The sequence below is a fragment of the Solanum verrucosum genome, unplaced genomic scaffold, assembly GCF_900185275.1.
Source record: "Solanum verrucosum unplaced genomic scaffold, falcon-dt-bn FXZP01000229.1, whole genome shotgun sequence".
Lineage (NCBI taxonomy): Eukaryota > Viridiplantae > Streptophyta > Magnoliopsida > Solanales > Solanaceae > Solanum > Solanum verrucosum.
In genome coordinates, this window is record NW_026020011.1 from 6,319,956 (window position 1) to 6,346,347 (window position 26,392).

The window sequence follows — 26,392 nt, forward strand, 5'->3', positions numbered from 1 at the left end:
AGTAATCATGTCAGTTATTATTTTCTTAATGAGTGTATCAGATTTAAATTTAACAAATAAATTACGGTAGGTGAAGAAAAAAGGAAAGTGGGAAATCGTACTATAAGGTGGGAGTAGTGGTGACAAATGGGCGGGTTGGGTCAAATGTTGAAATATATATTTTTGGAGGACCAAAGACTTTATCTTTTCAATTATAGTGAAAAATAATTAGTTCTATAGAAGAACATAAAAAGCAAGAGAAATTATAATATTTTAAAAATTTATAGTGAATAAAAGTTAGAAACTTAACCCATTTGACTAATTCATATTTTATCCATAGTTTATCTATATTTTACCCATATTTTTATGGATTGAATATGAATAACAATCCATATTTTACCCATATAAAAAATCACTTACCCAACCCATTAAAGATAAGCGAATTATTAAAATATGGATTTATTTTGTCGGCACAGATGGGAATATCAATCACTCAATGACAAAGTGAAAATTATGCTTGCACAAATTACGATTTTTTCCAAGGTAGTCCAAAAGTTGGGAATTCCAGTATTTTATTCACACGTCATTTCTTGTTTTAATAATTACAAATATATTACTATCTGATACAGTCTTAATGAGTGTATCAGATTCAAATTTAACAAATATATTACGGTAGGTGAAGAAAAAAGGAAAATGGGAAATTGTACTATAAAGTCTCAATGAGTGTATCAGATTCAATTTAACAAATATATTACGGTAGGTGAAGAAAAAAGGAAAATGGGAAATTGTACTATAAGGTGGGAGCAGTGGTGGCAAATGGATGGGATGGGTTAAATTTGGGCAGATTGAAAATGGGTCAACATAAAATGGGTAATAATTCAATCCGCTCATATTTGATATGGTAAAAATGGATTGGGTAAGAAATGAGTTGGGTAAAATACTAGTTTATCCATATTTATTCATATTTTCATGAGTAAATAGTAGTACTTACTTAAGAATTCAACATGAAGAAAATGTTTTAGTCTTTTTTAGATGAAAAATGTTGAAAATGCTTCATTTAGTTTTATTGTATTATAAAAGTAAAAAAAAAAAATCTTATAACTTTTCAATATAAAATACAATTATGTAAAAACAAGGAGAAAATATTTTTAATTTCAAAGTAAATGAATATTTGCATTTTAGGACTAAAACATGCTTAATGCACTTTAAGCAATGTCAAGACTAATATACGATTTGCTTATTTTACACTATATTCTATTATCCAATATAAAATTAAATAAATAAAAAAAATATAGTTATAAGTAACAAAAGATATATACATTTAAAATATATATTTTTGGAGGACCAAAGACTTTACCTTTTCAATTATAGTGAAAAATAATTTGTTCTATAGAAGAACATAAAAAACAAGAGAAATTACATTTTTTTGTATTGATATCATGAATTTATTGTGAATAAAAGTTAGAAGTTTAACCCATTTGACTAATTCGTATTTTACCCATATTTTTATGAATTGAATATGGATATCAATTCATATTTTATTCATGTAAAAAATCACTCACCAACCCATTAAATATAGGCGAATTACTAAAATATGAATTTATTTTGTCGGCAGTAGATGGGAGTATCAATCACTCAATGACAAAGTGAAAATTATGCTTGCACAAATCACGATTTTTTCCAAGGTGATCTAAAAGTTGGGAATTCCAGTATTTTATTCACACGTCATTTCTAGTTTTAATAATTACAACAAGACAGTTGTCTATTTCACTAGTTTCAATGCTTAGCTGTTAAAATCATTATTTACATAATATTATTTTAATCTTTTTATTTATATTATTACGTATATGCAAAACAATATAATAAAATTGCACTTTTTTTTTTACGTGGAATACGGTTTTATTTACTATTTTTTGGGGTAGTGTGCTTATTTTATGAAATTGATAATTTACTATTTTACCTTTTGAATTTCAAGCACAGTCCTGTTGTGATACATTTTTTTTTATATAAAAAAAAACACCTTTTAATTTCTCTTTCTTTCTCTCTTAATTTTTTATCATGAAATCATACCACTTAATTTTTTATGCTCTCACATATCATCGTTAGTTTTTTAATAAAATCTCCATCTTTCCTCATTAAGAATTTTGGTTCTTCAAAATTATCTATATTTTGAGATAAAATTATGTGTTTTTTTTATTTATACGATTATGAATAGGAAAATTTCATGAATTCGATTTGTAGAACTAATCTGGGTATTGACAGTCGAATTGCAATATTAATAATCTTGACGTGTGTTTGAAATTAAATTTTGAGTTGAATGCATTCTCCCTAATGTTGTTATCGATAGTGAAAGGTCTATCTATATTACTCCTAATTTGACAAAAAAGAAAGGTAAGGAGAAAGAGGTTTCAACCGTTGATTCGAAGGAGTATTCGTATGATAGTAATTTTATATAGAAGTTCATCTTAGAACAATTTCTTCCATCACTTTATCTTATTTTGAGAAATTATTTTGTCATACAATTAAATAAAAAATAATTGTTTTTTGATGATTTTTTTTGTATTTCATTGTGCCTAATTTTTAGTCTTTCTAGAAATTCTGAAAAATAATATTTCTCAAAATGTGGTATTGTTCATTCTAGTGTTGGACCTGAAAGGTAATATTTGATAGAAATTTTGTTGGAGTTCATTGTGGTATAAAATGACTAGCTAAAAAAATATTTATAAAATTATTAACAAACATGCATTATATGATATAAATTATGGTATAAGAGTTGGTATTCAGGCAATCAATTTAGCAAGAATATATGCTTTAGTTTTTTGACGGCAGGGGCATCAATGTCCCAAAAGTATGACGGAAGATATATCCATACCAGTTACGATAGTTCGGAAGTATATTTATCCTTTTTCCCATATTCTTGCTCCGCCACTAATGAAGACATGTCAATTTATGTATTTATCGAAACATCAACTCAAAGAAAAATAAGTAAACTCCTAAATTATTATGCGTAAAAACCTACAAATAGTGACAAATAAAAGTTATTGCTAAATTTCAAAATATTACACCTTAAGCTGAACTGGATCTTCAAAAAGATAATGAAGAAAAAGAACATGTGAAAAATAATGTTGAAAAGCATATATTGGGGAAGATATATTTTCAATAATGCAACCAAGCAGGGCGGAGCCAGCATATTGTCAGGGGTTACGAACCCCTTTCGATGGAAAGTATTATTATTTATATATGGTTAGAATTATCTTTTAGGTATATACAGTAGATATGGAACCCCATTTAACTAGTGTGTGCGTTTACTTACCAAGTGTATGATCGTCTCACATAATGTTTTATATAAAATAAACTATAAAATAATATTTTTTACTTATTAATTAGGTATTCTAACACTTTATTTGGGTAGACATTGAAAACGTCAGTACAATAATTTAACTCAACTAACACGTGAATTTAGAAAAAACTTGATAACGTTAGATACAAGAACCAAATAACACGTGAATTTAATTTGAAAGTGTTGTCTTCAGGTGATGATGGGAATAAATTGGGACCTCAATGGGCCATACGTAAGGACATGTACGTGCGAAACATTAACTCAAAGAAAAATAGACGCATTTATTAGGTCAATTCATCTATTAGGACGACTCAACCTACTCACATTTTGTTTGAATGGTTGTTACATATTGCTTTATATTGTATTATATTGTGTTGTATTGTATCGTACTGTATTGTTTTAATGGATATAATGTTTAGATATATTATATCCTTTTTTGTCGCTATATAATGTCATACATTCATAAATTAAGTGATAAATCTATAAGAAAAGTAGGGTACGGAGTAGAACTATGATGAAATGGTAGTATAAAAGATGAAATATGATTATTAAATAATAAATAAAGATCAAATAAGAAGAAAATATTAAGGTAACGATGCGATCACACCTAATCGGTTGTTACATAAAATGAGTCTTTTCGTTGTTAGCCAACAATACGATACAATAGAATTTAAGTAACAATCAAAACAAACATTGTATTTAAACTAACGATACAATACAATACAACAGGTAACAACCATCCAAACAAGGTGTTAATGTTGGAAAATATTGAAACACTTAATTAATATTATACAATAAAATCTTACTAAATTAATACTTGGTTAATTAATAACTTCTTTAAGATAATATTTTCTTCCAATCTCGACTTGGGCCAATGAAAAAAATTACCCATTTTTATAAAATATATTTTCAGAAGACTCATATATAAATATATGGTCCCATTAATATTATAAATTAATAATTCTTTAAAAGTACAAATATATCTAAAACAATTTAGTAAAATATGATTCCACCGTTAAAATTTAATCTCGTTGAAGCTCATCCCTAACTTTTCATTCGCGGTGTTGTCTTTTCGAACTGCATCGTAAATTGTGAAGAGTTCTAAATGTGATAAATGTTTTCCTTACGCGTGATTGGTTCTAAATGTCTTGTATCATCTTCAACTTTATCATCAACAATAACTTTTCAATGATATCCATAATTTCTTCTAAGCTCTGGACTTCTGAACATGTATCATTTTCATCTATCCAACAAGTTATTAATGTCCATTTTATTGTGATAACTAAGATCATTAATCATGACCTCAAGTTCATGAATGTCAATGAAGAAGAACTTGTCAAAATTAATGTAGAAAAGAATATACATACGAGGAAAGATAGTTTTTCAATAATAAATCTCCTATTGATTACTATAATATAACATATTTATTGTAGTTTCTAGTTCATAAACTTGAGTTTAGCGAGAATAGATCGTACACGAATCTTATATATCCTACTTCAAAAGTAAAGAAGTTGTATTAGATAGACATTTGGCAAAAAAATAATAATCTAACAAAGTGGAAGTACAAGAAATAACATATAAAATATAAATTATTAGATAGTAACAGAATGGAAACTACAACAAAATAATACAATAATCGAGGTACAAGAAACAACAGATAGTAATAAAAAAAATTAGAAACTGCAGGAGCAATATTATATACAACTATTAATATTAATATAAACAAACAACAAGACAATGTATCCAGAGGCGAACCTACCTTATTAAGTAGGGGTGCACGTGCATCCGTTAACTTCGGAAAAAATCATGTGTATATATGTATATCTATCTTAAGAAACTGATAAAAATTAAGATATAATTAATAGTGCACCCATTCAAAACATATGAGTGTTCTTGTGCTGTTGGTATAAGGCACAGGAACCACCCGTGAGACTAGGGTTTGAATCAAGCTAAAGTGCTAATTCATTATGTTTATTTTAAGTTTTGCTCAGCGATCATATTTGGTGCACCTGAAGTCTTCAAATCCTAATTTATTGAACATCTACTAAATAAGATTCCAAATTATTTTATATTCCATGCATCTAAACATACAAACAAAATCAAAACAATTCAATCATTCACTATCTGTATCCCAAACATATTAAAGATTAAAAAATCTATATTTTTACTTTAAAATATGGTTGGTGATTCTGTACTTTCATCTCCTTTGGGTCCTTCTGCATGTGAGAGAGATGCAAAATACTTCAATTCATTGAAGAAATAACTAGAATTATTGATGTCGTCCAACAAAGTGTCTTGGATGGGATATGACCTGAAACTCCCAAATTGAATACCTCAGTGACCGTCTAACTTTTGAACCCAATATTCAGATAGTAACTTATGAAGATCTTCAGGTGAAGATCCAACATACAAAATACGATCCAGATCCATTTTCGAATCACTTCCAAACAATTTAAAGAATCAACAGTTAATGAATACCTGATCGTTGATCATTTTTGTATTTCACCGATAATTTCAAAGTTCAACAAAATCAATCGAATTCACTTCGAAATTTCCAATCAATTATTTCAAAATTTTCTTCCGTAATGGAACAATCGCAAATTAGTCAAATTTCACTTCGACAAATGTTGAAAATATTTTTTTTCTCAAAAAAATATTGAAAATATTTTGAATGATATATGAGATTTCTTAGAAATATAGAAGAATTTGATTTTAAAAAGGCAAGGTTTAAGTTACTTGAGAATATGAAAGAATGGAAGAAATCATGAGAGAGAAAAAGAAAGGATATAATTTGGGTAAAAAAATTTAGAGAGAGAAGTGAGTAATGGAGTCTTTTGTTTTTTCCTTTCACCCATAATGAAATCAAAAAGTGCTTCTAATTTGAGAAATAAAAGAAAGGAAAATTTTCTACTCTTGTTTGTCCTTAAAAGAAACTTGACAACTTTAAAGTGACCACACCTGTTTTATTGAGACCACAATGAATATTTTTTTTCCCATTTGGTATCCGGTAACTAATTGAATCTCGATTAAATTTAGATAGGGGTGTTAATGGTACGGTTTAATCGGTTATTTTTTTAAAATTATACCGTTTCAATTTTTTTGGATATTTATAATATATACCAAAAATTAAATTATTTAAAATCATCCCAATCGTATCGATTTCTCTTCGGTATTCGTACGATTCAATTAGTTTATGTTATTTTTTTATAGTCTACCCAAATGAAGTTGGAACACATAATTAAGTAAAATATTTTTTTTGTAGTTTATTTTAGATAAAATATGATGAAAACGTAATTAAGTAAATATAAATAATATACTAATTTTCTTTTACACGAGTCGATCACACAATTCAATAATTATAATATTTTTTGTTTAGGGCAAAATATTAGTAGCTAGATAGCATTGCGGTGTTTTTATGTCCATTTATATTAGTATTCTCTTGTTCTTTTTTGTTAATAGTTATATGTGTTTTTATTTCTTGTACTTTGATTATTGTATTATTTTGTTGCTATCTACTATTAGTTGAATACATGTTGAATCTAATATGTTAGAGTACTATTTATTTGCCTTTTAGGGTGTGTTTGGTACGAAGGAAAACATTTTTCGGAAAATGTTTTTCAATTTTTTCATGTTTGGTTGGGTTAAATATTTTCCAAATCAACTCATTTTCCTCAAATTTAAGGAAAATGACTTCCCTTCAAAACTTAAGGAAAACATTTTCCAAAACTCTCTTCCAACTTCAAATTACAATTATTTTTTGTTTAAAAAAACAATTTATTTTGTCCATACCATCAAACCAGCCCCCAACCACCCCCCCCCCCCCCAAAAAAAATAAAAATAAAAATTAAAGCTTGTTTTTAAATTCAATTGTTTTACCCCACCCTCACGCCTACCCCCATCCCCTCCCAAAAAAATATTAAAAGTTATTTTTAAATGATATTTTTAATTTCAATTTTTTATTTTTTTACCCCCTACCCTCACCCCCCCACCCCCTTCAAAAAGGAAAAAATTAAGTTTGTTTTAAAAAAATATTTTCAACTTCATATATTTATTTTTTCATCCCTATCCTCGACCCCCCTCCCCCCGCCCCCCCCCCCAAATGAGTTTGTTTTTAAAAAATATTTTCAACTTTAAAATTTTATTTTTTCACGCCAACCCTCAACCGGTGTAGTGTGAAAGACTAAATTGTAATATTTTATTATATTCCGCATATATCCTGATGCATCATTTAATTCAATGAAAAAGGGGATTGTGTGGTTGTTCAATTCCAGCAATGTTGTGATTGATGTTCCTAAAGGGGCTGTTCTGTCTAGATTTAAGAGGAGGTGGGTGGCTCATCGGAGCTCCGGCGAGCTATTCGCCGGAGAAGAAGATGAATAGTGAAACCGTTTGTTAAATAAAAAATCTGAAAATTATTCAACCTTAATTTAAAAAATTATCCATCACCCTTGAAAATTTAAAATCACTCATTCTACGAAACTACTGGTTCAAAATCATGGGCTAATTAAATATCTGTGATTCAGTGAATTAATAGACTGCGCTAAAATAAATGTAATTAATGATACATATATAAAAAAAAATGTAATTTAACGAAAAATGATTGTTTAATAAAACTAAATAATATTTTATATTCTGACAAAATATTAATAATCAAAATTAACTAATAAAAATACCCTCCCTCCAACAAATTAAGTTGTAACAAGATAACAAATGCAACTTTATTATATTACCAAATCCAAAATGACGACGACGACGACAACAATAAAGTAAATAAAAATTGCCAAATCTTAGAGACCTAAACTCTAAAACTGAAAGAAATCCTTGATATCATTGTCACATTCAAATAGATGCATATTATCTTCCTTCAAATCCACTTGCACACAAATCCCATTGCCACATTCTGCATCATACAACCAGCAAACTTGACCATGTCTTGACCCAAAATGCATCAAACATGGCTTTCCCCAACCAAAATCAGCTTCTTGTATAGGAAATTTACACAAACTTGAACTTACGTACCTATCAACTTCATCACTTCCTCCCCAATCTTGTGCTAGAAAACTTTCATTATATATATTTGACACCGCGAACACTATGTCCTCCGGTGAAGTCTTGTCACAAGTAATAATAGTTTCCTTCACAGTGTCATGAATTAATGTCACGAATTCGTGCAAATCCATCTTGTTCTCCCCAGGTATGAATTTTATAGGGGCGTCAACTCCAAGATTCCCGAAAGATTTTTCTACTTGAGGTAAAGAAATCAACCTAGTGCGCAAGTTTATTGGGATGTTCATTAGAGAACGTCTTAGATATCCGTGCTTTTTTTCTGAAGCACGGATTAAAGCCCTCCATAGGAGGGCCATGATCATTTCAACTCTTGACGGCTTAAAGCATAAGTCTCCACCGACTTCTTTTCTTAGCCTTGAAATGGAATCTTCGTTGATGTATAGCCTTTTGGCTACTAATTTAGACTCCACACGATCTAATGGAGGAACACGAGGCAAGAGAAGCTTCGATAAATCTCTGGTTGGGAAAACATCAGCCAAATTAAAGCTCATGAAATCGATCTTCTCTACAGGAATCTCAAGTCTACACACTTTGGACCACTCGTTGATAACAGTAAAAATTGAGTAACCATCCATTGCAATGTGCACGAGGCTCAAGGATAGAGCCAAGCCACCACACTCGAATTCTGTAATTTGGATAATGACAATTGGCATGGCGTATAAGTTGGATGCATCTACATTCCATGAATCTTGAGGCCAACAGAGCAATGAAAGGTTGACATCCTTATGTGCTTTCTCAAGAAATTCATTGAGTTTACTATTCACTTTTGCTTTTATAAATTTAACCCCTTGGTCCTTGCAGGATATCGAGTTATCCTCCGTAAATCTGCCAGAAATAGGGTAAACATGAGTTAAAATCCTAGATAAGGATTGCTCAAGTTGTTCTTCATGAGCTGAAAAATTAATGTTGTTGGTAGGAGGATAAAAAAGAACAAGAGGTAAATGTGTCTCATCAGTTGTTTGATCAAAGAAACCTAACTTGTAATTTTGGAGATGATTTGGAGTAGGTGAAGATGGTTTTATGAATTTTGTGGATATGATTTCAACTTCCATGTTTTCTTTTTGAAATGTCAGATGTGGTGAAATAGCAAAAGAGAGATTAAGCAAACAAGTGAAGAAGCTAAGATTTATAGTGGCACTTCACTCTTCCCCTTTATATAGAAAAAAAGATGATTTTCAGTTTATCAATTTTTGATCTTTTAACGATTCGGTTTAACCAATAAGAAAATGCTCATAAAATAAATATACGGCTTCTCAAATAATTTGGCGCGACAAGATAACAATGTAACTTTACATAATGGTCATACTTAAAATAGAAACAATATTAACTACCATTAAAATGAAAAGAACTACATACACAAGTGCAATACAAATAAAAGAACTAGGACAATAATGTGAATCCAAGGCTAAAGGACAAATTAAAGGTAGTAACCATTAAAAAATATATACTGAAATAAATATTTACTATATTTATGTAGAGTTAAATGAGGAAATGACTACATTCTTACCGGGTTATCGGTTTACTCAATAATCCAAAACTAAAAAAAAATCATAATCGAACTGATAATCCGATAATATTTTTTTATCTATAAAATCATTAAATAACATTTTTATATTTATCGTAAATAAATGTCGCTTATTAATTATCGACATTTTTTTAAATGGTGGATAATTCTCTGCACTCAAATGTCGTTGTATCTTCACTTTCTTGTAGTGAATAGTACAACTCAACTGACCCCTTATTTAAAAAAAAACTTGAAAACCTTAGATAACACGTGCATCAATCAAAATTCTGGTGGAGTGATAAATATTTTTTTATTTTTAATCAAAGATCTCGAATTTAAGTTACCTTTCAATATGAAACTTTTCGACGTGAATCTGAACTTAATCGAATTTCAATGTGATACCAAAAACTAATAATAAAAAAAAACATGTTACATGTGCATTGAGGTCTCAAGAAAAACAAGTGTAGTGTCAATTGAGGACTTTGGTAAACAAAAAAATGGAGGGTATTGGATTCCCGTCACCTCAAAATTAAACAGCTACTTTGATAAACAAAAAAATCACCTAACAAGTTAAGATAAAAGAAATACTCTAATAATATGCTCGTTATATCATAGGATTCTTCTAAAAAATTCACTTTATTACACTTTTAAGTCTTTTTCTCAGTGCATATATAAAATATATAATTTTAAAAGTAACTCGAATTTAACAAAAATAGAATATACACAATCTTATTTTATCTTATAATATAAAACCATTTTTACAAATAACGCGAGTTTGAAGAGACTAGAGTGTATACAAATAATATTATTTTATCTTATAATATATAATTTTTTCTTTCAATTTCCACACAAACTTTACATTCTCTCGTTTCATTGAATGCTTTAAATGACAATTTGAGCACCACAATGTCTAAAAGTTAGTGGATCCTGTACAAGTTTTCTTGATAGTACAAGACAATTTGAGCCCCACAACGTCATAGTAAATCTTTTTTGGAGTAGGTGGATGTTTTGTGATATTTTTAATTAACTCAATTAATTGTTAGGGTGATCAACAAGATTGTAATGAATTTGTTAATTGAGGTTATTATTTAATTAGATCGTTAAAGATAAGGATAAAAAAGAGCCTAAAGATTGACGTCGAAAGCATTTTATATCTGAATAAATAGATAAAGGATAATTTTGTATCAAATCACATAATTATGAGATATTTTAAATCATTTTCCGTATTATTACTATTATTATCATTTTTAATTATAAGTAGTTGCATTTTCCCCAAATATTTCCAAGTGAAAACTTAAAAACACTTTAATACAATACATCAAATTTTGTAGGATAATGTTTTCTCGTCACTCAAATTTGGTCGTCCCTAAACGAACCTCAGTCGTAAACTTCCCAACCACCATGTCTCCGCCATCCACTGCCGTTGTCTACGATCAACACGGCCCACCCGACACCGTCACAAGGTCCATTCTAGATTCACAATGTCCATCTACCACCACCCCTACGTTGTCAAAAATTAAACTATGTTAATGTTCAGATTCAAGTATGTGAAAATTTCGCACAAAATATGTTATTGTTCATTTTTACTTGTTTATTATACAAAAAATACATTTTTTTACTGTTTGGGAGGGGATTGGGTATTCCCACCTACCACGTTTAAATATTATTCTCTCACTCTCTCTTTTATCTCAAATTAATTATCCTAATTTTAAAAAATAAATATCTTAAACTATTAATCATTTTAAAGGTTTAAGATAATTAATTATTATTTAAAACTACAAAGACATCTTCTAATTAATGATTTTTATATTTAAAAAAACGTATAAAAAAAAACAAGCCCCACATATCATTTGAGCCATAGTTAATGTGAAGATTAGGTTTCCCACCAACCAATGAGCACTATCATGTATTATGTTTGATTTTTTTAAAATTTTATTTTAAAAAATAATTGAAATTGAATATGGAGTTATGTTTGATCATACTTTTTTGCAATAAATAGTTATAACTTGAATACTTTGTGTTAAAGTAATATGAAATATGATTCAAACATAAAATAAATTTAAATAAAACTATTTTATAAAAATATAAAAATAGGATAAATTTGAATTTAAAAATACAAATTCGTTGGCTATAACTTTTCTTATATTATTAGTTATTTGACACATACAATTAAATAAAATAATATTTAAATAGCACATGGATATATATCAAATTATTTACGTAATATATATCACGTGTTATTGTATAAAATAATATTTCCATTGAGCCTAAGGATTATTATCATTTTACATTATAAGTAGCTGCATTTTCCCCAAATGTTTCCAAGTGAAAACTTAAACACTTTAATACAATACCTCAAATTTTGTAGGATAATGTTTTCTCGTCACTCATATTTGGTCATCCCTACACAAACCTCCGTCGTAAACTTCCCGGCCACCATGTCTCCGCCATCCACCGCTGTTGTCTACGACCAACACGGCCCTCCCGACACCGTCACAAGGTCCGTTCTAGATTCACAATGTCCTCCTACCACCACCCCTACGTAGTAAAAAATTATACCATATATATACCGTTAAATACATAGTAAATGTTTTTTTTTATATTTTAAATTACGTTAGTGAAAATTCTAATTCCAACAGGGTTACGAAGATTCCACCGGTGGAGATGAATGAGAACGAGGTGTGCGTGAAAATGCTTGCAGCTCCCATCAATCCCGCCGATATCAACAGAATAGAGGGTTAATTCCATTAAATTCTCTTTTTCTCCTTTATATATATAAATAATATCAGTGTTACAAAAAAAATAGAATGAAAAAAGAATATTTTTCAATCTAATAGTTGATATAGTAATTACTAGGTTGTAGGTTTAATTAATTTCAATAAAGGAAAAAATACTTTGTGATTTCTTCGAAGGAAAATTACACTATATGAAGTTGTGCTTGGTTATATTTTTTTCTAAAGAATAAGATTGAATGTACATAAAAAGTGAAAAATGAGTTTAAAAAACTATTGCTAGTAGAATATGTCGAAGGAAAATTACACTATATGAAGTTGTGCTTGGTTATATTTTTTTCTAAAGAATAAGGTTGAATGTACATAAAAAGTGAAAAATGAGTTTAAAAAACTATTGTTAGTAGAATATGTCAGACATTTCATGAGATTAGTCTTGTTGAACAGGGTTATCTGTTATCTATTGTTAGTAAAATATGTTAGGCATTTTATAAAATTAGTTAAGGTGTGCATAAACTAGCTATCATTTTGGTTGTGGGGGTGGGGGGGGATTCATGAAGTTGTGATTGGTTATATTTTTTTTTAACAGAATATTCGAATAATCTTCAAGGTTGAGTGTACATAGATATAACATGAAAAGTGAAAAATGAGTTTAAAAAACATATTATAGGCCGTTTTCCAAATTTAAAATACAATTTCAAGTTAAATATATAACTTTCAGAATTGAGAAAAAGAAGTTAATAAAAAAGTGAATAATTTTTATGATAGAGTCCTTAATTTTACTAATAATTGCATATCAGGAGTGTATCCAGTACTACCACCAATACCTGCAATTGGGGGATGGGAAGGTGTTGGAGAAATACATTCTGTGGGCTCTGCTGTTATGGCTCTTTCTCCAGGAGATTTGGTTATTCATGCAGCTTATCTTTCAGGTAATTATTCAAACTATAGCTATATTTGATAATTACGTATCAAATTATCATGAAATAGGATTTAAGTTACAAGTTTAGTCAGTATTCTCAACAACTTTAGTTCAAATCATATACTCCCCCGTTCCATTTTATGTGAGGTAGTTTGACTCGGCACGGAGTTTAAGAAAAAAAGGAAGACTTTTAAAACTTGTGGTCTCAAATGAATGATAGAAATTTGTGTGGCTGTAAATCATTTTATTAAGGGTAGTCAAATTGTTACTTATTATAGAAATGTGTCATTCTTTTTGGGACTGACCAAAAAAGAAAGTAAATCACATTATTTAACGTCTCCCAACCTTACTACAATAAAAATAACTTTTAACAGAAATAAATATGCACGTTAACAAAGAGTGTTACAACTGTTACTGACATTAGTTAATTGTCATTAGACCAAATGTCGTTATAGGCTTTAAGGGACATTTTACAAAGAGGGTTTAGGCGCCGCTAAAAATACATATTTAGTGGCAATTAAGTTATTATCATTAATTAATTGTTGTTAAAGATCATTTTTGATGTAGTGACCCTAGTTATACAGGTACAACGCAAAAGCTTCCTCTTTCATATTGATGAAAGCGCTAGACACATAAAAAATTATGATTTTCCTTCCCAAAAGCGCATTTACAAAATAAAAAAAAATCGTAAAATTCAAATTTTAAACTCGTAGTTTTATGTCTTTTGTGTTCCAGGGACATGGCAAACCTATGTGGTAGAAGATCAAAGTTTATGGTACAAAATAGACAAAAATACTCCAATTGAATATGCTGCCACTATTTCTGTTAATCCTTTGAGTGCCTTGAGAATGCTTGAGGACTTTGTGGCTTTAAAATCAGGTTTATTATTTAAATTTCCTAATTAAAAACATGTTTAATTATTTTAATTTGATTTAAAAATTAATTAGCTTTTTTCGATTAAACAGGGGACACAATTGTTCAAAATGGAGCTACAAGCATAGTAGGGCAATGTGTTATTCAATTAGCTCGAATTCGTGGAATTCATAGCATTAATATCATAAGAGATAAACCTGAATCTGATAAAATTAAAGAAAAATTAATTAAACTTGGCGCTAATAAAGTATTTACTGAAAGTGAACTCGAAGTCAAAGGTGTCCTCCTGGTATGAATTTAACTTTTATATACGAACAATATGATTATTTTTTAAATAATCAACGAGTGTATTTTTTATTTTTTTAATATGTTGTAACGATCGATGATGTGTTGTAGGGTGATATACCTAAACCTAGTTTAGGTTTGAATTGTATTGGTGGAAATGCAGCTAATATGGTGGTAAAATTCTTAAAGTGAGAAACTTTTTTTATTTTTTAAAATATTGTTTTCTTCAAAGTTAAAGTTTTTACTTGTTTTTTTTTTGGTTAAATATTGAAGATATACAATATTTTTTTATTATTTTTAAGGCAAGGTGGTACTATGGTTACATATGGAGGGATGTCAAAGAAGCCAATTACCATATCTACTCCATATTTTATATTCAAGGTTAGTTTTCAAATGATCAATTATGAAATTTAAACACTAAGTAATTCTTTGGATCATATATTGAACGGCTATGAGTATATCGAAAATAATATCTACGTACACTTTATTTATTACAAACTTGACCATTTGTAGATCACTGAATATGTTGTTATATATTGAATTATCTTCTTTTTTAAAAGGATATTTCATTGAAAGGATACCTGTTACAAGAAAAGAATTTAGATGAAGCACAATATAGGTGTTCGATTGATCATCTATTGGCCCTCGTTCGTGCTGGGATATTGCAATATGAGTACAATTTCTTACTCTCTCGAACAATTAATTTTGTAATTTTTTATAAATTTATTTTAAATTTATATATATAATTTTACTAAAAAAGAAGAAGTTATTTTGAATTTAAAATGAACAAATAGCAATATTGATTTATTTTTTTAAAATTTATTACAGGATGGAGATGGTACCTTTTAAAGACTTTCATGTAACTCTTGAAAAGGCAATGGGGAAACAAGGAAGTCAAAGGAAACAAATTCTAAAATTTTAAAATATGTTAAGTAATAAATAATTGTAACAATAAGAAAAATATTTTTCCCCTGAGTTTGGGGATATATTTTTCAAGTTGAATTTCGTAATTTCATTTCTCCCTTCATCATTTGATTTTACGCATCTAGTTTATTATCCATGTTAATAAGTATTAGTATATTTTTAATATAAATATTTAAAATTCAATATTAGATATTATATTAATTATTATTGTTAACAGAAAAAAGGTTTAAATATATCATTAAATTTTGAAAAAGACTCATTCATGTCATCTGTTAAAAGTTTGGCTCATATCTGTCATTTTCGTTTGAGAAAAAGCTCATTTATGACATTATTTGTTAACTTAAACCAATTCCATTTTACAAAACTATTTTTTACACACGGTCAATTATGAAAAATCATTTTTTGCACGTGGTCAATTACGATTTAGCCACGTCATTAGTTAAATTATTTTTTTAAAGGGAAAAGCCTCAAATATGTCATCAAACTTTGAGAAAATGTTCATATATGTCATCCGTTCAATGTTTGGCTCATCTATGTTATTTCAATTGACAAATAATGGCATAGATGAGATGTTTCTCAAACGAAAATGACATAGATAAGCTAAACTCTTAATAGATGACATAAATAAGCTTTTTCTCAAAATTTGATAGCATATTTGAGTTTTTTTAAATTAATATGTTACATTCTCTCATCAATTATTATAATATTTTTGGTTTGAATTTATATATAACTATTATATATTATATGAACAGGTTGTCTAAGTCATTAGGTACTCTCTCAGTTTCAATTCGTATGTGCTACTTTTCATTTTTATTCGTTAAAAAATGAAAAAAAAAAAACTCTTTTATTTATTAGTAATTGTACTCTTTGATTTTTAATTTTTCACGTAACATGTTTAAGATCACAAGATTCAAAAAAAAAATTATTTAAACTTTGTGTCAAGTAAAAATATGACAAACAAATTGAACTAGAAAGAATATACTCCCTAGATCAGTTCACTTTTACTCGTTATTTTTCACATATCAAGAGTAAATAATTATTTTTCCATGTTTTGCTTTTAGTGTTAATTACTTTTTCCCCAAATCATTTTTCAAAATTTAATACTAATTATCAATTAATAGGGGTAATATGCTAATTAAAATATCATGTCAATTTTTATTTTTTTTAATGAGTGTATCATATCCAAATTTGACAAATAAGGGTAGGTGACGAAAAAAGAGAAACGCGAAAGCGTATTACAAGGTTGGAGCATCATCAATCACTCACTAACAGAGTGAAAATTCGTATAATCAACTAACTAAGCTATACTAAGATTCTCCACTCTCTTACTTAAATACAAGTTAGAATGCAAGTTTTGTTTACAGTTTCTTCTTGAGCTAGCCAAATTCAAGTTAAATTATCTTACTTTGATCAAGTTGCTAAGAAAACACGTCCCTTTTGTTCTATTTTATCCCAAAAACAACTTTTCCATTACTAATTCTATGGTACAACAACTTGAAGATTTTAATGAAAATAAATATTTAATTTGTCAAGATCAAGGTGTTACAATATATTGATAAAAGCCAAGGTCAATATTTTTCACATGTCTTGCTTTAATAACAACAAGAAAACAAAGAAAAAAAATCACAAGTCTTGTCGATTTCACTAAAAAGATGTTTCAATACTTAGCTGTAAAAGAAATATACAATGCTATAATGTATGTGATAGTGTCGTGTAAAAGCTTAATTTAATTTGTTAGATAGTCCTTCGGGATGACTCAGTTGATTTGGAGGATAGTCCATCACACAGATGATTCGGGATCGACTTCCCCTCAATGTTTTCTAAGTCAAGCATGTTGCATAAAACTTGTCTAGTACGATTTACATCATGTGGTTTGTAGGCTATTACCACATAGTGACTATCTGAAGGACAGAGGGTCATGTAACAAAGGTTATAACAGCTGAAAGTTATACAAGTCCTAGAAAGAAAAGAAATTAATTACTATATTATTTATGTTTATTTAATTATGTTTTCATCCTGCTTTATCTAATACAAAACTATATAAAAAAAAAAAGTTTACTTGATTATTTAATCAACACTTTATTTGGACAAACTTTGAAAACGTTACACTACAACAAAAATAATTTTTAGCGGCAATAAATACACACATTAATAAAGAGTGTTAAAATCTTTAACGACATTAGTTAAGTTGTTGGCACAAGAGACGAACAAAGATGATACAATAAGAAGAAAAGCAGAGAGAAACTTGAGTATTTCTTATTTCTCATAAAACTACCGTACAAGATTATAAATAGCACTTGGAAAACAACAAACTAAGAGAGAAAATAGGGCACCATCCCATGACCTGCTAATTGACTAACTGCAACTAAATTAGGATTCCTAATGCTAATAAACTGAATACGTAAAAGGCTCCTAACAACACTGACAGTAACTTAGTGACATTTGAATCAGTCAATTAACACTTCCTCTTGATTCGAAATTACACACTCCCAACTGCAACCTGAAAAATTCATGCTTAGCCTGAGGAAGAGACTTCGTAAATATATCTGTTGCTTGCTCGTTTGTGCCGCAGAATTTCAGCACTATTCTTATATCAGCTACCAATGTCTGGATGAAGTGATATTGCACATCAATGTGCTTGGTTCTCCCATAAAAAGAGGGATTCTTTGCCATAGCAATTGTTGATTTGCTATCAGAAAAAATCTCAGTAGACTCTTTTTGCTCGTAACTAAAATCTGCAAGTAGTTTTCGGAGCCATAAAGTTTGTCGTGCTGCTAAACTTGTTGTTGTATACTCCACCTCAGACGTTGACAGAGCTACTGTCTCCTGCTTCTTTGAACTCCATGTCACTGCTCCAGAACCAAGCTGAAACAATTAACAGAAGTACTTTTTCGATCGTCCAAACAGCCTGCATAATCACTATCTGTATAGCCAACCAATATGAAATTTGATACTTTAGAATACCAAATACCAAAGTTTGTCGTTCTAGCAACATAACTAAGAATTCTTTTTGCAGCACCTAAATGTTGCTTTGTCTGACTCTGCAAAAATCTGGACACAACACTAACAGAAAAAGCAATGTCAGGTCTAATGTGTGTTAGATAATTTAGCCACCAACTAGACTTCTAAACAATCTCAGATTTGCTTTCTCAGTTCCATCTGCACACTGCAACTTCTCATTGATATTCATAGGTGTAGCTGCTGCTTCACAATTCAGCATACGAAATTTTTCCAAAAGATCCTTTGCATATTTCTTTTGAGAAATAAAAATTCCATCTTTATCTTGGATTACTTCAAGCCCCAAAAAGTATTTCACTAAACCCAAATAAGTCATCTCATAGTTTCTCATCATACTGGACTTGAAATCATCAACTAAAGACTTTGAGGAACCAAAATAAATCATATCATCAACATAAAGACAAACTACCAAATATTTTCCATTACCTTGCTTCTTTAAGTACAATGTGGGTTCATTTTCACTTCTCATGAATCCGCTATCCTGAAAGAATGAATTAATTTTGTTGTACCACGCACGCGGAGCTTGCTTTAGCCCTTAGCTTGTAGACTTTGTTCTCATTGCCATTAATAACAAAGCCCTGAAGTTGTGAAACATAAACCTCTTGTTCTAGATCACCATTCAAAAAGACGGACTTCACATCAAATTGATACACGGGCAAACACAATTGTGTAGCCAAAACCAAAACAACTCTCACTGTTTCAAATCGTGCAACAGGAGAAAAAGTTTCTTCAAAATCTATACCTTGTTGTTGTGAATATTCTTTTTGCCACGAGACGAGCTTTATGCTTTTGAATGCTACCATCTGCATTGCACTTTGTTCGAAATACCCACTTGAGCCCTATAACATTCCTTCCTTCAGGTGAATCAACTAACTCCCACGTAGAATTTCTTTCAATTGTTTGCATCTCTTCTACCATAGTATTCTTCCATTCAGATTGTTCTGCTGCTTCTTCATAACAAACATGATCTGAAACAAGAAAAGCAAATTGAAATGAAGTATTTACATTGTTAGGATATCTGGGATTTGGTTTCTTTTCTCTTGTTGATCGTCTTGGTGGAATTGGCTCATCAGAAGACTCGTCAAGTGTTGCAGTTGTTGTTGGTGCACTAGGCAAGTTTCAAGGAGTAGGATCTGGTGCTGCAGGTTCTTCATCAGTAGATAACAATTGGAGATTTGATCTCAAATTCCCAGAATTAAAGTTTCAAGAGACATCCTCATTAAACACAACATTTCTACTTATGATCACTTTGTCACTTATGGGATTATATAGACGATATGCTTTGGATTGAAGACTATAGCCAACGAAAATACATTTTTCAAATCTTTCATCAAGCTTCGAATGAAAATTAACCAAAGCATATGTTATACAACCAAAAATTCTTAAGTGGCTTACCCGTGGCTTCTTACCATTCCAAGCTTCAAGAGGTGTCGTGTTCCAAACACTTTTGTTGGAGATATGTTTAAAAGATAAACAACAATTGCAACAGCTTTTCCCCAAAAGTAATCTGGTAGACCCTTTGCTTTCAGCGAGCTTCTAGCTATTTCCACTACCGTTCGGTTCTTTCGTTCGGCCACACCATTCTGCTCCGGTGTGTATGGTGTTGTAAGTTCCCTGCGAATTCCATTCTTATCACAAAAGACATTAAATTCTTTAGACAATAATTCACCACCTCTATTGGTATGGAGTGATTTTATCTTCCTGCCACTTTGATTCTCTACTGATGCTTTAAATTTCTTGAAATTCTCAAAGGTTTCTGATTTGAATTTCAAGAAATAAAGCCAGCTAAAAGGGCTGTAATCATCAGTAAACATTAAAAAATACTGACTTCCACCGAGGAATTTCGTTTTCATTGGCCTACACAAGTCAGCATGCACAAGTTCAAGACAAGTTGTTGCCCTCCATGATTTTCCTACCGAAAATGATTTCCTAGCTTGCTTCCCATAAATACATCCTTCACACAAGTCAAGTTCATTGATTTTTTGGCAAGCCAATAACCATATCTTTTTGAACCAAAAGTTTCAACCCATTAACATTCAAATGCCCATAACGTAAGTGCCACAGATTAGTCTCATTCTTTCCTTTGACAACTAAGGCAATATTTTCAACACTTGAAATATCAAGGGGAAACATTTTATTTTTAGTCATAGATACATGAGTTATGGTGCGTCCAAATTTCTTATCTTTAATATCACATGCTTGATCGTCAAACACAACTGAGTACCTACTAGTCATCAATTGGCCAACACTTAACAGGTTGTGAGCCAAAGTGGGAACATATTGCACGCCATATAAAAGTTTCACATTACCTTGGACAGTTTTAATCTCAACAATACATTTCCTTTCAACGTGCACTTGTTTGTCATCTCCTAGCCGCACCTCGCTTTTCTGTGACTCATCAAGATCTCTAAATAGAGACTTTGAACTTGACATGTGATTGGAGCTTCCGCTAACAATGAACCACACAACATTCGCACTTTCAGTTATTGGGGAATGAGTCATAAACAACTTACTTTCTTCTTCCACATTTTGAGTGAAATTGGCTTCCTTCTACTCGTCTTTCTGCTTCGTCCAACAATCAACTTCTTTGTGGCCAAATTTCTTGCAGTATCGGCATTGAATGTTGCTCTTGTACTGGCGAAATTCACCAACTTGGTTTCTACCTCTGCCGCTACCACCACGACCTTGACCTGATATGAGGATCAACTGATTTGATGTTTACCTGTATCAATTTATTTTTTTGTAATTTTGTACCAAAATAAAATAAAACTTGGACTTTTTAATATTGGGCCTATATGGGCCATTACCCCTAGTTTGTCCTTAAAAGAAACTTGACAACTTTAGAAGTGACCACACTTGTTTTATTGAGACCACAATGAGCATTTTTTCCCCATTTGGTATCCGGTAGCTAATTGAATCTCGATTAAATTAAGATAGGGGTGTCAATTGTACGGTTTGATTGGTTATTTTTTAAAAATTATACCGTTCCATTTTTTTTGGATATTTTATAATATATACCAAAAATTAGATTTTTTAAAATCATTCCAATCGTATCGGTTTCTCTTCGTTATTCGTACGGTTCGATTAATTTTTGTTATTTTTTATGTCACGCCCCGAGCCTACACCCTGGGCGGGACTGGCACTCGAAGACCATTGATGGCCCCAAGCGAACCCTTGACCTGACTTACTTAACTCAACGGAAGACTTAAACTCAACAAATATATATATAAGTTCATATAATAAACTGGAATGTTATAAAGGTACATTCAACTGGCCATTAAGGCAAACTCAAGTCTCAACATGGAATAATGAGAATGAAAAGACCAGAACTAACATTTGACTGTCTATGAAGCCTCTAATAACAACTGAGATGGATGTTGGGACAGACCCCACAACATCCTAATAAACTAAATTAGAAAGCAATGAAATAGATCCTCCGGAATGCAAGGAGGCTCACCAACAGACTCTGAACTGCTCACTGGATCAACGATGCGCCGGAATGCCGATCCTAGTTACTTGTGTCTGCGTCATAATAAGATGCAGGTCAACTGACAACAGTACATTGAATGTACGAGTATGCGAGTTGGAATGCTAAAACAACATAGGTTGGAAAGAGAATCTGAAAGAAACACTTACCTTGGCTCTTTTCAACTCATGAATACTTAACTGAACTGATTTCAATATAAAACAATTTAAACAAGTGCAATATAAAGAAAAGTTGTTTAAAAACATGATGTCAACTTTGTGTATGTACAAGGATACAACATAACTCTGAAATGTATGTAGAAATACAATAAACTGATGTATATAAAAATACAATAACTTCTGTGGGAGTTTCTCTAGCCGACAACCATCACATAAGAGCTATAGTGATGATACAACAATCTACCTCACGCTGTCAGCGCATCCTATACCCGGCCAAAGGTATAAGACCTGAACTGCCTAATAGATCCACTAGTCTACTGCGAAAATGATTCATCTAAAAGTATGACCCTTTTCTACCCATGGTGGCTACATGGTTCTATGGTGACGTGAGTTATCTGAACTCATGCTCGTCCCCAATTCGGTGCTCAATACTACTCCAAAAATATACTGGCTCTTATGTTTTAAAAAAACATACTTCTTCTGTGATTTGAGATTAGTGCTCAAAAACTTAGCTCAAAGGCTATCTTGGAAATCAAAGTTTTCCCTGTTGCTTCATTTAGAAAGCAATTACTTTTTTCTAAAAACTAGCCCGAAGGCTCTTTTGAAATCTCAGTTTCCGTTCTTATCTAAATGTGAAAACATTTTTTATCTCTTTGGGAATACTTAGTGCCCATATACTTTTGAAGAAATGAACTTCAACTTTACTTCTTTACTGAACTAAAAAACTTAAGCCCTAAAACAAAGTTAAAACGTTTGCAAAAGACGTTTGGAAAACTCTGAGAACTTCTCTTGACTTGACTCTTAACTTCTCTTGACTTTGATCTTAACTGCTCTTGACTTGACTCTTAACTGATCCTTGAATTGAATTATGGATTCAAGGACTATGATTTGTGTTTGGAAAGACCTCATGATGTTTAGAAAGGATTTTGAATAGCTAAACTTGAGAAAAGTTACGAAAACACCGTCTTGGAATAAGTCTGCGACGCGGAGATGTTTCTAAATAAATACTCGCGAAATTTAATTTTTAGACAGAAGAGTCTGTGTCTTGTCCGCGACGCGGAGTCAATTTTTGTTCACTGGGGGAACAAGTCCGCGACGCGGACTTGTTTGACGAAGTCTGCTCGACTTTTTCCTTTTTCATTTTCCAGCCCCAATTCGCCTAAACTCGAATATTTCCCTCAAATTCATTTTAGATCCCGATACCCAGCGTATGTACTCAAGAACCTAAGTCAAGGTAACTCTAAAACACAACGCAAAGATCTCAGAAACTCCACAATTCCACCCAATTCAAGAACAACATTCAAATTCAAGAATTCATGTCAAGAACATCAACGTTCAAACTCTTCTAGGACGAACTGCGCTGAACTAAACATGTTTGGGGCATGGGTGAATGAACCCAACGCTATGAGAGACTCACATACCTTGTAGGATCAATTCCTTGGCGAATCCACCACCAAAATCGATTGTTCTTGGTGAATCTTGTTTTTCTTCTTCTCCTTTCTCTTGCGTTCTTTCTCCAAAAATCCTAACTCTAATTTTCAAAAGCGTAAACTGAACTAACTCAGTCTTGACCCCAATTATTTTTCTAACAACGAATTTAATTAATTGGATAAGGAAAAGACCAAACTACCCTTTAAAAATCCGGATTGGGCATTTCTTTATTCGAACTGCCCAACTTCCAAAGGACGTAATTCACTTATCCAAACTCAGAATCGTGCAAACTCGGCGGCGTTGCAAAGATAATTCCAAGATCTTTCCAACCATATCTGAAACTGCACCTAAATCATCTTGAGCTAGGATTAATGGCCATTTGAAGTTGACCAAAATCTCAACTTTAACTTACTTAAAAATTTCCAGATTTCTTTATACTTTCCAAAAATGATTATTTCAAGTTGCGAGATGTTACATTTTATTTTTAAAATATCACCTCAAAATATACTACTATTAAAGTATTTCTTTCGCAAATATGTTCTAGAAGTAGCACTTTAATTCTTCACCAAGAAGATGAGAATGTAAAACATTGTTGCCGTATTATTTGATCTTAAATATTTAATGAGAGTATTTGCATAGGTATTGTTGTATTGTTTGATAGAGTATCTATTACAATATCTTTTAATTTTAAACTTAATTAAGTAAAGACTAATCAAAGAGCAGACACTCAAAGTCATCTAGTCGCTGGATAGAGGACTAGGACATATGTTATATACTTATATTTATATTTGAAAAATGTTATAAATTATATTATATTAAATTTAACATATTTTTTATATATAAAATATATTTACATACATATGTAAGGTTATTCGGTTCGGTTCGAAAAAAAATCGATTTTTTTCATAAATTAAAAAGACCATTCCAATTGTTCGGGACGGCTATACACTTAAATAAAAGTCCACAATTTTATTGAAAAAATAACATAAATCGGTTTGGTTCAGTTAGGTCAGTCAGTTTTTCATATTTTTTTGACACCTAAATTTAGATTCGCATCGAAAAGTCCTACATAAAAAGGTAAAACTCGAAACCTCTGACTAAGGCGGAAGAAATATCTACCAGTACTTCCCAACAACCTTTATTGATGCACATGTTATTTGCTTTAGTTAATGTCTTGATACGTACATAAACAATGACCGCACATGTTATTGGATTCCTGTTTCTGACGTTTTCAAGTTTCTTTGTCAGTTTTGTATTATTACTAAGTAAAATATTTTTTTATAGTTTATTTTAGATAAAATATGATGAAAATATAATTAAGTAAATATAAATAATATATTAATTTTCTTTTATACAAGATGATCACACAGTTCAACAATTATAATATTATTTGTTTAGGATAAAATATTAGTAGCTAGGTAATAGTGCGGTGTTTTTATGTCCGTTTATATTAGTAGTTGTACGTAATATTCTCTTGTTTTTTTGGTTAATAGTTTTCTGTGTTTTTATTTCTTATACTTTGATTATTGTATTATTTTGTTGTAATTTTCATTTTGTTGCTATCTACTATTAGTTGAATATATGTTGAATCTAATATGTTACTATTTATTTGCCTTTTAGAGGCACTTAATCAAATGTTAGGAAGAAAACTTTGGCGGATTCGATTTCTTATGAGTTATCTCTTCATAGAGAAACCAATGCAAAGACAGCATGATAGTGTATAACTTTGTTGACATGTTTATATGGCAAGTTAAAATAAAGTTATAGTTATTTAATAGCTATTTTCAAAACTATTTTTCGGAAAATGTTTTTCAATTTTCTCATGTTTGGTTGGGTTAAATATTTTGGAAAATGTTTTCCAAATCAACTCATTTTCCTCAAATATAAGGAAAATGACTTCCCTTCAAAACTTAAGGAAAACATTTTCCAAAACTCTCTTCCAACTTCAAATTACAATTATTTTTTTGTTTAAAAAATCAATTTATTTTGTCCCTACCCTCAAACCAGCCCCCTAACCACCCTCCAAAATAAATAAATTTAAAGCTTGTTTTTAAATTCAATTTTTTACCCCACCCTCACGCCTACCCCCATCCCCTCCCAAAAAAATATTAAAAGTTATTTTTAAATGATATTTTTAATTTCAATTTTTTATTTTTTTACCCCTACTCTCGCCCCCCATCAGCCCCCCACCCCCTTCAAAAAGAAAAAAAATTAAGTTTGTTTTTAAAAAATATTTTCAACTTAAAATTTTTATTTTTCATCCCTATCCTCGACCCCCCCTCCCTCCCAAAAAAAATGACTAGCCCCCCTCCCCCCACCCCCCACCCCCCCAAAAAAATTTAAGTTTGTTTTTAAATAATATTTTCAATTTCAAAAATTATTTTCTACTCTAGTATAAATAAAAGATATTTCTCAAAAACATTTTTCATTCATAGTCAAACACTAAAAATCTTTTTCGAAAAATATTTTCTACTCACCAACCAAACATGAGAAAATAAGTCAAAAAGGAAAATATTTTCCTTCATACCAAACACACCCTTAGAGGCACTTAATCAAATGTTAGAAAGAACACTTTGGCGGATTCGATTTCTCTTGAGTTATCTCTTCATAGAGAAACCAATGCAAAGACAGCATGATAGTGTATAACTTTGTTGTCATGTTTATATGGCGAATGT

At 30.5% G+C, this 26,392-nt stretch overlaps 2 protein-coding genes across 2 annotated transcripts; one reads left to right on the forward strand and one right to left on the reverse strand.

The window, feature by feature from the left end:
- Positions 1-7,997: 7,997 nt before the first annotated feature.
- On the reverse strand, positions 7,998-11,304 carry LOC125820384 (pelargonidin 3-O-(6-caffeoylglucoside) 5-O-(6-O-malonylglucoside) 4'''-malonyltransferase-like). Its single transcript, XM_049499814.1, has 2 exons — positions 11,267-11,304; positions 7,998-9,505 (listed from the first exon to the last, which is right to left on the reverse strand). The coding sequence occupies exons 1-2, from the start codon at positions 11,302-11,304 to the stop codon at positions 8,122-8,124; spliced, it is 1,422 nt and encodes a 473-aa protein (XP_049355771.1). The 3' UTR covers positions 7,998-8,121.
- A 1,024-nt stretch (positions 11,305-12,328) lies between these two features.
- On the forward strand, positions 12,329-15,739 carry LOC125820385 (enoyl-[acyl-carrier-protein] reductase, mitochondrial-like). The gene is made up of 9 exons (XM_049499816.1): positions 12,329-12,390; positions 12,530-12,627; positions 13,420-13,551; positions 14,277-14,420; positions 14,507-14,703; positions 14,811-14,887; positions 15,002-15,080; positions 15,260-15,372; positions 15,528-15,739. The coding sequence occupies exons 1-9, from the start codon at positions 12,329-12,331 to the stop codon at positions 15,619-15,621; spliced, it is 996 nt and encodes a 331-aa protein (XP_049355773.1). The 3' UTR covers positions 15,622-15,739.
- The last annotated feature ends 10,653 nt before the right edge of the window (positions 15,740-26,392 follow it).